This window comes from Heteronotia binoei, chromosome 3, assembly GCF_032191835.1.
Source record: "Heteronotia binoei isolate CCM8104 ecotype False Entrance Well chromosome 3, APGP_CSIRO_Hbin_v1, whole genome shotgun sequence".
Lineage (NCBI taxonomy): Eukaryota > Metazoa > Chordata > Lepidosauria > Squamata > Gekkonidae > Heteronotia > Heteronotia binoei.
In genome coordinates this window covers 139440642-139453149 of record NC_083225.1, presented here as the reverse complement: position 1 = coordinate 139453149, position 12508 = coordinate 139440642, and the positions used below count along the sequence as shown (strand labels likewise).

The following is a 12508-nucleotide window of genomic DNA, read 5'->3' as shown; positions in this document are numbered from 1 at the left end:
CCCCCCGCTTCAAGGTCATCAGAAAGTGGAGGGGGGATGTCTGCTGGGCACTCCATTATTTCCTATGAAGACTGATTCCCACAGGGAATAATAGAGAATTGATCTGCAGGTATCGGCAGCTCGGCAGAGGGGGGGCTGTTTTTTGAGGTAGAGGCACCAAAGTTTTAGCATAGCATCCAGTGCCTCTCCCCAAAATACCCTCCAAGTTTCAAAAGGATTGAACCAGGAGAATTCTATGAGTCCCCAAAGAAGATGCCCCTAGCCTTCATTATTCCCAATGGAGGGATTTAAAAGGTGTGCAGTTCCTTTAAATGTGATGGCCAGTACTCCCTTTGGAGTTCAATTACGCTGGTCACAATCTTTCTCCTGGCTCCACCCTGAAGTCTCCTGGCTCCACTCCCAAAGTCTCTTGGCTCTACCCCCAAAGTCCCCAGATATTTCTTGAATTGTACTTGGCAACCCTATCCTTTTATCTAATTATGCCCCCTTTTTGTCTATTAGCTTCACTGGCAACTGCTTCACCTGCTCAGCATTAAATGGAGACTTTAAAAAAAAGATCACCACAGCTTCCAAAATGGTCTTGTGAATGGGCCCTCAGCCTTGCCATCATTTCTTCTGTTCACAAGACAAGCTTATTAGGCTTTATGTCTTGTTATGTTCTTCACTTAGCCTTTGTAGATTTTGTGTGGACTGTATTTACTCCTCACTACAAAAATGGATGAAAAAATTATTTGGCCCTGTTCTGTTGCTGTGAGTTAAAACAAGAACGAGAAAACTGGGGGAATGAATTAAAGTTTTATATACGTAGTTCTCAGTACGAACAAGTAAAATTCCACACTTAATCAGCTTTCATTTTGTTAAAGCTTTTATTTAGATCAGTTGAAATTGGAAATGAAGTGAATGCTCTGATAGAATGTAATATTTTGAGCTATGCATAGAAAACCCATCTAAGTGCAGTATGAGTGCAGAGGGGCAGATGATCACCAAGTGTTTCCCAGTTGGCCAAGGCTACCAAATTCCTCCCCCCCTCCCCCAAAGAGATGTATATTCATGTGTGAACTGGTCTAGTGTATATGTATAAAGGAACTAGTGTCTGAACAGCCCTTCTGTTCCTTTTCTGGAAATGTATTGTTCATTCAGATTGTAGCTAGGAACACATAAATATACTCTTTCTGTTTTTGTTTAGTATACTTTTTAAAAAATCCCATTGTAGAGAAGTTTTACAACTCCACTTTGATGTCTTTGGCATTAATCGGAAATGGGTCTCTCTCTCCCTCTCTCTCTCACACTCACACACACACACACACACACACTTACTTTTGAGATGAAATTGCAAGACTCTGAACTCTTTGATCTCAGCACAAAGCCAGAATAGTGTGCTCTCTCTCTGGTCAAATAGCTGTAGTGGGAAATGAAAGGCTTCCTTGTAAGGGGCTGGAAAGCTGCACCTGCTCTTGGCCTGCACCAACATGGCCTTTCTCACCAGACTCTCTGATGAGCTGGCAGCTGAGCTGTGGCAACCACTGTTTCTCCTTGAGGTCTGGCACAAAGAGACCAGCAACTGCTCATGGACTGGCTACCTGTGGGTAATTTCTTAGATGTTGAGGCTAGGGTTGCCAAGTCCAATTCAAGAAATATCTTGGGACTTTGGGGGTGGAGCCAGGAGACTTTGGGGGTGGAGCCAGGAGACATTGGGGTGGAGCCAAGAACAAGGGTGTGACAAGCATAACTGAACTCCAAGGGAGTTCTGGCCACATTTAAAGGGACAGCACACCTTTTTAAATGCCTTTTTTCCATAGGAAATAATGAAGGATAGGGGCACCATCTTTTAGGGCTCATAGAATTGGACCCCCTGGTCCAATCATTTTGAAACTTGGGGGGTATTTTGGGGAGAGGGACTAGATGCTGTACTAAAAATTTGGTGCCTCTACCTCAAAAACAGTCCCCCCAGAGCCCCCAATACCCGCGTATCAATTCCCCATTATTCCCTATGGGAATCGTTCTCCACAGGGAATAATAGAGTGCCCAGTAGACATTTCCCTCCCCCCTCACACTTTCTAAAGCGGGGGTGGGGGAGGGCCTCCAAACTAGGGAATCCCCTGCCCCTTCCCTCTCTCTCACACACAAATACTTACTGGGTCTTATTCCTGCAGAACTTTATTTGCTCTGAAAACTGAAAGCAAAAGAAAGGGAGGGGCCGTTCTCCTGCAAAACTGTTACTGACTCTTTCCCATGAAGCCCTTCCTGTTTCCTGCTCAGCCTTAAAGGCACACAGACCTGTTTGCAGGTTTCTAACCCTGCAGGAGCTCTAAAACTTAATGGTGACTGTGGGGGCAGGGCTTCCCCCACCGGCCAGCTGGCTGGGAGCAGGGGGGAAGCCTGTAAAAACAGGGGATCCCCTGCTGAGACCTGGGGATTGGAAAGTCTAGTTGAGGCCCAAGCCTGCTTATAACCCACTGATTTGGATGGTCTTCCTTTTGTGTCTTGCTATGATGTGATATAAGCAGCAGAACTGTTTAAGTTTGCTCAAAAAAGACATTCTGCATCTGCTCAGATGCACCCCTTTATTTATTATTATTGCTGACCCCCCATTCCAAAATAGAGTTCGGGTGTATACTACCATTTGGAATGCTGCGTACAATTCTGGTCACCGAACCTCAAAGAGATATAGCATTGGAAAAAGTACAGAAAAGGGCAACTAGAATAATTAAACAGTTGGAACACTTTCCCTGTGAAGAAAAGTTAAAATGCTTGGGGCTCTTTAGCTTGGAGAAACATCAACTGAGGGGTGACATTATAGAGATTTACAAGTTTATGCATTGGGTAGAGAAAGAAGTACTTTTTAAAATGAATACAGTCTGGCACATACAGGGGAGGAGGCTTCTGCATTCTCCCCCAGGCTGTTTTCTCACTGGGAAACTTTACTTAAGGAGGATTTATTTTCCCGTTTTTGCTGCTCCACGTGCACAGAATATGCCATGTGAAGCTGCAAAACTTGGGGAAATAACTCCACCCCCCACCCCCCGCCCCAGTACTGTTCCTGCACTGGAAAACAGCTTGGGCAGAAAGCAGGAACACTTCCTCCCTCCATGACAGTTTTCATTGCCCCTTTGGGTTCTTTATTTTCTAAAAGTCATTTCCTGGAGCTGCTGTGGGGCTGCAGGGAACCTGACCTGAGTCCAGTAAACCTGGTCCCAAATTCTTAAAAACCTAAACATGTAGCATGGCCCTTAGAGTATCATAGGATCCAGTTTAGCAGAAGAGAATCATAGGATTCAATCCCAAGAATTGTGGGATAAATATAATACTAATAATAGATACATGTTAAACCTGTGTAACTGAATAGTATTTAGTTGTCAGTAATTTAAATATATTTCCTCCATGCAGACTTCCCAGAAGAACCATGGTATAGCATTGAAATTTCATAACTATACCATCAGTGAAAAGAGCATTAAAGGCTGTGAGCATGGATGGTGGAAAATTAATGAACACATGTAAGTAACTGACAGTACAACCTTAAAAAGCTTTTCCTGGGATTAAATCCCACTGTGTAGCTCTGAGTAGGATTCTGAATAGACTTGTTTAGGATTATTCTTTAAGGAGTAATTGTGTTCATCAATCATACTTTGAAAATTTTGAAGCAAGATGGTAGGGGCTGCTACAAAACAACTTCCACAGAAAGCAGAGGAAGAGGGTGGGAACACACACACACCAAAGCAGGTGATCACAGAGGGGATCACACAAAGAGGAAGGGGATCACAAACACACACAGAGAACCAGTGAGGGAAAGAAAGGGTAAAATACAGAGAGAAAGAGAGAATATGACCAAGGAGGAAAAAGTGTGTTCTCTGAAGAGCAGTTGAGAGGATTCAAGTGAAAAGTCCCTTTATTTATATGGAGGCAGCCAGTTAGTGGTTCTGCCTTCACAATGGCACTGCCTACTTTCTTGAACCATATGGTGGATACAGTACCCAGAAGTATCACACTGTGGAACATTATGTGTCCAGTGGCACCTTTAAGACCAACTAAGTTTTATTCACTGTATGAGCGTTCATGTGCATGCACACTTCTTCAGATTCAGTGAAATGGAATTTACCAGTCCATACATATAGGCAGAGGTTAAGCAGTAAATTGGCACGCAACATGATGAAGATATTTATCGGATTCAGGAATGGTTTATATGCTTACCATTTAACATAATGAATATATTTTAACAGACCAAACAAAAATAACAAGTTAAGTCCACATGGTGACCATTTGTTTGGATTAAATTCCATGGAAAAACAGAGAGGCAAATAAATATGTCAGAGATTGATGTATAAATGTGTCATCCTTAATTAATTGTGAAATGCTAAAAAGTAATTGAGACCTTGCATTACTGTCCATTCACATGCACACATACAAATGCAGACACACACTCTCCAAACAATATAACATGATGGCACATGAGTTCTCTTTGCTTATGTTTCCCCCCCTGCAACTTTAAATCCTTTATTGCAGTGCATAATATACTGCTTTTGAGACTGAACTACACCCCCCCACACACAAAAAAAGCATCTCACTATTAAGATGTTCAGAGAAAACTGTAAACAATCCACCTGGACATGACCTTAGGTATCAAAGCCACCACCTATCGATTCGTCTGGGGCCTCCGAGACGAAAGACTGCAGCAAAAGCTTTTCGCAAAGGAAGAACTCACCCTCCAACTCGCCTTCAACGAAGCCACCGCGTTCGAGAGAGCAACCAAAGATTACAACAACCCGCGAGCAGAAGCCGTCCACCAGGAGGAGATGGCACCGGGCAGCCCAGAGGAGGAGGAGGCAAACCAGCTACGTTGCCAACCAGGAATGGCCACGAGCGACAGAGAGATCAGCCAACACCAAGTGCGCCAGCTGTGGGGATCCACACGAGCACCGGGACTGCCCCTATCGCAACGTGGACTGCAGGAACTGTGGAAGAGTGGGCCACATAGCGCGGGCTTGCCGGGCCAAGGCCACCCCCAGACGCCAGTCCACCAACCACAACTCGACCAATGCCTACTCGACCGCATCGACTAGCCTGAACTTGCCCCTCACTACTCCAGATAAGGTCAGGGTGTCGGTCCTAATCGAAGGCGCTCCATGCCTAATGGAGCTGGACTCGGGCTCCTCCGTCTCCATAATTTTGGAGGAGTCTCTAAGAAAACTTTGTCCCCATGGCCAGCCCCAGCTGCGACTGGCTGACTTCATACTGTGGGACTTCCAAAAAAAACCCTATACAGATTTGGGGTTAGGCCACTGTAAGGGTAGAGTTTAAGAACTTTAAGGGCAAGCTGGACATTCTTGAAGTCAAACGCCAGCTCACCACATTACTGGGGCTGGCCTGGTTTCGACCGCTGTGTATTCAAATAGTGGGGGTGCAGCAGATGCAAACGCAAAATTTCTAGCACGTGTGCCGGGAATTCCCGGAAGTGTTTGATGGGTCCCTGGGGTGCTACAAGGGGCCTCCCATCACCTTACCCCTCGATCCCCACGTGAACCGATAAGGCTGAAGGCCAGGCGAGTTCCGTTCGCTCTTAAACCAAAAATAGAAGCGGAACTGGACTGCCTCACGGCCCAAGGAGTGCTAGAACCAGTATCCTATGCTACATGGGAAACACCCATAGTCACTCCAGTGAAGCCAAATGGAGATGTGTGTATATGCGCTTACTACAAGTGCACAATAAATAAGGCACTTCAGGACAACCCATACCTCATTCCGGTGGTCAGCCATGTACTGGCAGCCCTAGCAGGCTCTAAGGTTTTTGGGAAACTGGACTTGGCCCAGGTATACCAGCAACTCCCAGTGGATGCCGAGACAGCAGAAGCCCAGACCATTGTGATTCACAGGGGAGCTTTTCGGGTGCGGTGGTTGCAATTTGGGGTTAGTGTGGCTCCAGGGATTTTTCAGAGCATAATGGATTCTCTTTTCAAAGGGATCGCCGGAGTGCAACCGTTTTTTGATGACATTTTGATCGCTGCCCCAGACACTGAGAAGTTCAGCAGCCGTCTGCGTGAGGTACTCCGCCGTTTCCAGGCCGTGGGACTTAAAGTAAAGTGGGAGAAGTGTTCCCTTGGGGTGTCGAGGGTAGAGTTCTTGGGGTTTGCAGTAGACGCCGTGGGAATCCACCCGACGGCCGACAAGACCAGGGCTATTGTCCACGCCCCAGCCCCCACATGCAAAATGGAGTTACAAAGTTTCTTGGAATTATTAAATTTTTATCATTCATTTTTGCCCCACAAAGCGGCCATCGCAGAACCCCTTCATAGGCTCCTCGATAAAAACTCCCCGTGGGTCTGGGAAAAGAAGCAGGCCGCCACTTTTCAGGCAGTCAAGGACCTCCTAGTTTCCAATGATGTGCTCCACCATTTTGACGAATACCTACCAGTGATTCTGGCTTGCGATGCTTCCCCGTATGGGGTGGGCGCCATTCTGGGGCACCAACTCCTGGATGGGAGGGAGGTTCCCTTGGCCTATTATTCGAGGACCCTGACCCCCACGGAGCGCAGCTATGCCCAGATAGACAAGGAGGCCTTGGCAATAGTGGCGGGTGTGCATAAATTCCACGACTACCTGTACGGTAGGCATTTCACGATCGCTACGGACCATAAGCCACTACTGGGCCTCCTCACCCCAGACTGCCAGACACCGCAAATTCTGTCACAGCGCATCCTGCAGTGGAACCAGTTCCTCAACTCGTACACATATGCCCTGGTCCACCACCCTGGCAAAGCTATGGGACACGCTGACGCCCTCAGCCGTTGCCTTCTATGGACCCGGATCCCACCCCTGCCAACAGGGTGATGCTTTAGAGACTCTACCAGAGAGGCCCCTCCACGCTGCTGAGGTAGCTAGGGCCACGGGTAGAGACCGCATCCTTGCACACGTTTTAGACTGGGTGGGAAGGAGGTGGCCTGCGGGCAAACTGGATGCAGAATTCAGGGCATTCACATCACGCAGAGAAGAATTGTCCATGGGTTCCCCCCCCCCATTGCGGAAGCAAGTGCTGGAAGCCCTACACGAAACACACCTGGGGATAGTGTGCATGAAGGCCCTGGCACGTAGCTATGTATGGTGGCCGGGGATGGATGAGGAGATAGAAGGGTGGGTTCGAAGGTGCCAACCCTGCCAAGAGTCCCGGCCTGATCTGCCCAGTGCCCCTATCCACCGCTGGGAGTCCAGCAGGAGGCCATGGTCCCGGTTACACCTAGACTTTGCAGGGCCATACCAGGGCAAAATTTTATTTATTTATTTATTTATTTATTTATTTATTTATTTATTTATTTATTCCGTAACTTATATCCCGCCCTTCCCACAAGTGGCTCAGGGCGGCTTACAACAAACAATAAAACAATAAAATCGGAACAAATTAATACATTTAAAATCAAGCATTTAAAACCTAAAAACCTTAAAATTTTACATTATACATTAAAACTATACAGTATAATCACAAAAATCTAGAATCTAGAAAGCTACATTTGTCCAGTCAGGCGTAGGCTAACCGGAAGAGGGTCGTCTTACAGGCCCTGCGGAACTGAGTAAGATCCCGCAGGGCCCTCACCTCTTCCGGTAGCTGGTTCCACCACATAGGGGCCATTGTGGAAAAGGCCCTGTCTCTAGTTGTTTTGAGGCGCACTTCCTTGGGCCCAGGGATGGTGAGAAGATTTTGAGTCCCAGACCTCAGTAGTCTCTGGGGAACGTGTGGGGAGAGACGGTCCCTCAGGTAGGCAGGTCCCAGGCCATATAGGGCTTTAAAGGTAATGACCAGCACCTTGTACCGGACTCGGTATATTATTGGAAGCCAGTGCAGAGCCCGAAGACCCGGACGAATGTGCCCCCATCTTGGGAGGCCCAATAACAGCCGGGCCGCGGCATTCTGCACCAGCTGCAATTTCCGGGTCCGGCACAGGGGCAGCCCCATGTAGAGGGCATTGCAGTAATCCAACCTTGAGGTGACCGTAGCATGGATCACTGTTGCTAGGTCGTCGGGGTCCAGGAAGGGGGCCAACTGCCTTGCCCGTCTAAGATGAAAAAACGTGGACTTGGCAGTGGTCGCTATCTGAGCCTCCATATTTAGGGACGGCTCCAGTAGCACCCCCAATCTTTTGACCCTGTCCGCTGGCCTCAGCGGAACACCGCCAAAAGTTGGCAGGGGGATTTCCCCCCCCGGCCCCCGACGGCCCAGACAGAGAACCTCTGTCTTCGCAGGATTCAGTGTCAGTCCACTCAGTCTGAGCCACTCAGCCACGGCCTGTAATGCCCGATCTAAGTTATCTGGGGCGCAGACCAGTCGGCCGTCCATAAGTAGATAGAGTTGGGTGTCATCAGCATACTGGTGGCACCCCAGCCCATACCTTCGGGCAATCTGGGCAAGAGGTCGCATATAGATGTTAAATAACATCGGGGAGAGAACCGCTCCCTGGGGCACCCCACAGTCAAGTGAGCGCCTCCGGGATAGTTCCCCCCCAATCGCGACCCTTTGTCCCCGACCTTCAAGGAAAGAGGAAAGCCACTGCAAGGCCAGCCCCTGAATCCCCGCGCCGGCGAGGCGGCAAGTCAGCAACTGATGGTCGACCGTATCGAACGCCGCCGATAGGTCCAACAGCATCAGTACTGCCGAGCCGCCCCGATCCAGATGCCGTTGAAGGTCATCTACCAGGGCGACCAACACCGTCTCCGTCCCGTGGCCTGGGCGAAAGCCGGACTGAAGTGGGTCAAGGATGGAAGCGTCCTCCAGGAAAGTCTGTAGCTGCCTCGCCACTGCCCTCTCAATGAGTTTGCCCAAAAAGGGCAGGTTTGAGACTGGCCTATAGTGTGCCAATTGGGCTGGGTCTAGAGATGGTTTTTTTAGGAAGGGACGGACCACAGCCTCTTTGAGTGGTGCTGGAAAAAGCCCTTCCGTTAGGGATCTGTTTATGATATCCCGTATAGGATATCTGAGATCCCCCTGGCAAGATTTAATAAGCCAGGAAGGGCATGGGTCCAATTTACAACTTGTTGGGCGGGCAGATGAGAGGATCCTGTCGACTTCTTCCAGGCTGAGGGGGCTGAAACTGTCAAGGATATAATCCGAAGACATGCTCGGGGCCTTGATTGCGTTAACTGCCTCAAAGTTGACGGGGAGGTCGAGGCGGAGTGATGCGATCTTGTCCGCAAAATAGTTCGCAAAAGCCTCACAGCCTATCTCCAATTCACTAGAATTTGGTCTGCCCTGGGGCAGAGTAGTCAGATCTCAAATTATCTCAAACAATTGTGCCGGGCGCGAAGTTGCGGACGCAATCTTAGCCGCAAAGTATGTCTTCTTTGCGGATTTGATTGCCATCTCATAGGTCTTCAAACTCTCTCTATAAGATGTTCGGGTCACTTCGTCTCGAGTACGCCGCCATAGCCTCTCTAGTCGTCTGAGGTCCCGCTTCAATTGCCGTAATTCCTGATTGAACCAGGGAGACGGTTTGAGGCGGGGGCGCAGAGGACGCCTAGGCGTGATCTCCTTGATAGTCCTGGAGAGTCCATCGTTCCAGGACTCAACCAGAACCTCCAGGGAATCGCCAGTGGGCCAGATATCCCGTAGGGCCGTCAGGAACCGTTCCGGGTCCATCAGGCTCCGCGGGCGAGCCAAAATATGCTCTCCGCCTAAACGGGTTTGGGGTGGCATATCCATACGAGCCTAGAGGGCAAAGTGATCCGACCATGGCACTGCTTCCATTGCAATATCGTTCACTTGTACTCCCGCCACGAAGACCAGGTCTAACATGTGTCCCGCCTGATGAGTGGGCATTGTAACAACCTGGGAGAGTCCTAGTGTCGCCATGGATGACACTAGATCCATCGCCTGGCCGGAGGCCGCGTCATTGGCATGAACATTGAAGTCACCCAAGACCAGTAGCCTTGGGCACTCCAACGCCCAGCCCGCCGCGGCCTCCACCAGGGATGGTAAGGCGGCGGCTGGTGCGTTAGGCGGTCGGTACACCAGCCAAATTGCCAACCCCTCCCCAACGTCCCACATCAGGCCGGCACATTCAATGCCTGGGATCTCCGGGGCCGGGAGAGCCCTAAAGGAGTAAGCCTCTCGTATGAGTAATGCCACTCCTCCCCCCCGCCCGCTAGTCCGGGACTGGTGGAAGACCGAGTAACCTGGGGGGGTCATCTGGGAGAGAGCCACGGTCTCCCCATCTCGCACCCAGGTCTCGGTCACGCAAGCCAGGTCCGCGTCCTGCTCAAGCAGGAAGTCCCAAAGGACACCGGTCTTATTGTTGATGGACCTGGCGTTGCATAGCACCAGTGTCGGAGGCGGGTGAATTCGTCTGGTCCCACTACCTGTCACCGTCGGGATGGGACGCAGGCTGGAAGGTGGTCGAGCACTCTCATGTCTCAGCCTCCTTCGCTTGTAAGTCTGCCTGCTCTCACCGTCATACCTTTTCCTCCCCAGGAGTACCGGAATCCCCAGGCCAGTCATCTTCTGTGGTGGGCACCAATTCGTCGACTGGTGGTGGCAGAAACATGGTATTCGGTATAAAAGAAATATTCGGTATAAAAGAAACTCGGTATAAAGAAATATTCTTTATTTTAGTCGATGCATACACCAAGTGGTTGGAAGTGATTCCCGTAGCTTCAACCTCCACCGCGGCGGTGGTCAGAGCCTTGCGAAGGGTCTTGCACTCATGGGATTCCCGAGACCCTCATCACAGAGAATGGGACCACTTTCACCTCCCGGGAATTCCAGGAGTTCTTGAATCGGTACCTCATCCAGCACATTCAGTCCATCCCTTTCCATCCAGCCACCAATGGCCAAGCAGAGCGCATGGTGCACACCACTAAAGAGGCCCTGGGTCGCATTGTACAAGGAGATTGGGATCACCGCCTGGCAGCCTTCGTATTTGATAACAGAATCACCCCCAACCCCGTCACCGGGTTAAGCCCTGCCGAGTTACTAATGGGGAGGAAGTTGATCACGAGGTTAGACAGGTTGCATCCTGACCAGGCTATGGACCTCCGCAGTTCCCCCGAAACCAGGGAAGCTGCTAGGGGATTCTTTCCAGGGGATCCGGCAAAGAACTTTGCAAGTGGGTTGGAGTGGTTAGCCACCCGGGTGCTGCAGGTCTCGTAGGAGGGGGGCCAGATCCTAAAGAGGCATATTGACCAGCTGCGCCGTCGCACATTGCCGGAAAAACTGACAGCGATCGGGGGAGCGGGGGAGTACCAACAGCAACACCCCCGGAAGCTACCCAGCTTATGCTGGCCACACCGACTATACGGGCGGAAGAGCACCACAGCAGAGGGAGCACACCCCCAGAGAGGAGATTCCGGAACAGCAACAGGCAATGGACAGCCCTTTTCCGGCGTCACCCCACCACGAGGAACCAACTGCCCCGCCAGCCATGGTGGCTGCTCCAACTTCCCAAATAACCCCGAGGAGGTCGACCTGGGAACGCAGGGCGCCAGCCTACTTGAAAGACTTTGTGTCTTGAACTAGGGGGGGAGGAGTGTTGTGTCTTGCATTTCAGTCCTGAAATTACAACACAGTGGACACTATGGAGGTGACCAGTGGAAGTCCACTGGTCCCCGGATGTAGCTCCACAGATACGCTCCGCCAATCAAGATCTGTGGCGGGAAGTTTAACTGGCGAGGATTGGACCTGGCCAGACTGAGGGTTGTTCTGGGGTATATATATAATCGGAACCCGGCCCGCGTTGCCTTGCCTTGTGATGTACTCGCTAATAAAGCATGTTGCCTTCAACACGACTCGTCACTCAGTACATTACAATGAGGAAAGGAAGAAGGAAAGGTGCCTGCCTCTTCCTGCAGAAGAGGGAGGGAAGGAGCAGGCTTTCACTGGTCCTGCCATAGGGGCTAGAAGACTCTGATGCTGTAGCTGTTGCTAACAAAACTAGTTCGTGCTCCTCTGCCTCTGGTGTCTTAGGCAATCACAAATGTGTGTCTCATAGATGGGTCACCCTTGGGCCCATGTATTATTCAAGAAGAACAGTCTATTCACTAGAAAAAGTAGTACCTGGACAAAATGCACACAGAAAATATGCTAAAACTGGGAGGAGATTTACATTGATTTGATAATATGAAAAGACGCTATATTGCTGCTTTAGTAACATGAATGTCTTTCTTTGACCAAAGGCCATAATTTCTGATATTTATTAACTTATTATTTCCTTATTTACGAAATATATGCCCTGTCTTTATCCCCAATGGTGAACCAAAGCAGCTTACATTGTTCTCTGGCCCTCCATTTTATCCTCACATCAGCCCTACGAGGTAGGTTACGCAGAATGTGTGTGACTGGCTCAAAGTCACACAGTGAGCTTCGATAGAAGAGTGGAATTTTGAACCTGAGTATCCCAGGCATAGTCTTAAACTACGATCTACTGCTAAACCTTTCCGGCTTTCACTGGGTAGCTGCTATTGAACAGTAGCAAGTACCTGGACCTGGGTGAGTTATGGACACCATGTAGTATCAAGTCACTTGGTAGTTGCCATC

The 12508-nt window shown here is 49.7% G+C and overlaps 1 protein-coding gene across 2 annotated transcripts in view; it reads left to right on the top strand.

Annotated features, from left to right (window-relative positions):
- TMPRSS7 (transmembrane serine protease 7) overlaps nt 1-12508 on the top strand; it is a 57615-nt gene that overhangs the window by 33544 nt on the left and 11563 nt on the right. For both annotated transcript variants that reach the window (XM_060235156.1, XM_060235155.1), the window contains exon 10: nt 3388-3494. In XM_060235156.1, the coding sequence (XP_060091139.1) occupies nt 3388-3494 (107 nt within the window). The remainder of the gene's footprint in view (nt 1-3387; nt 3495-12508) is intronic.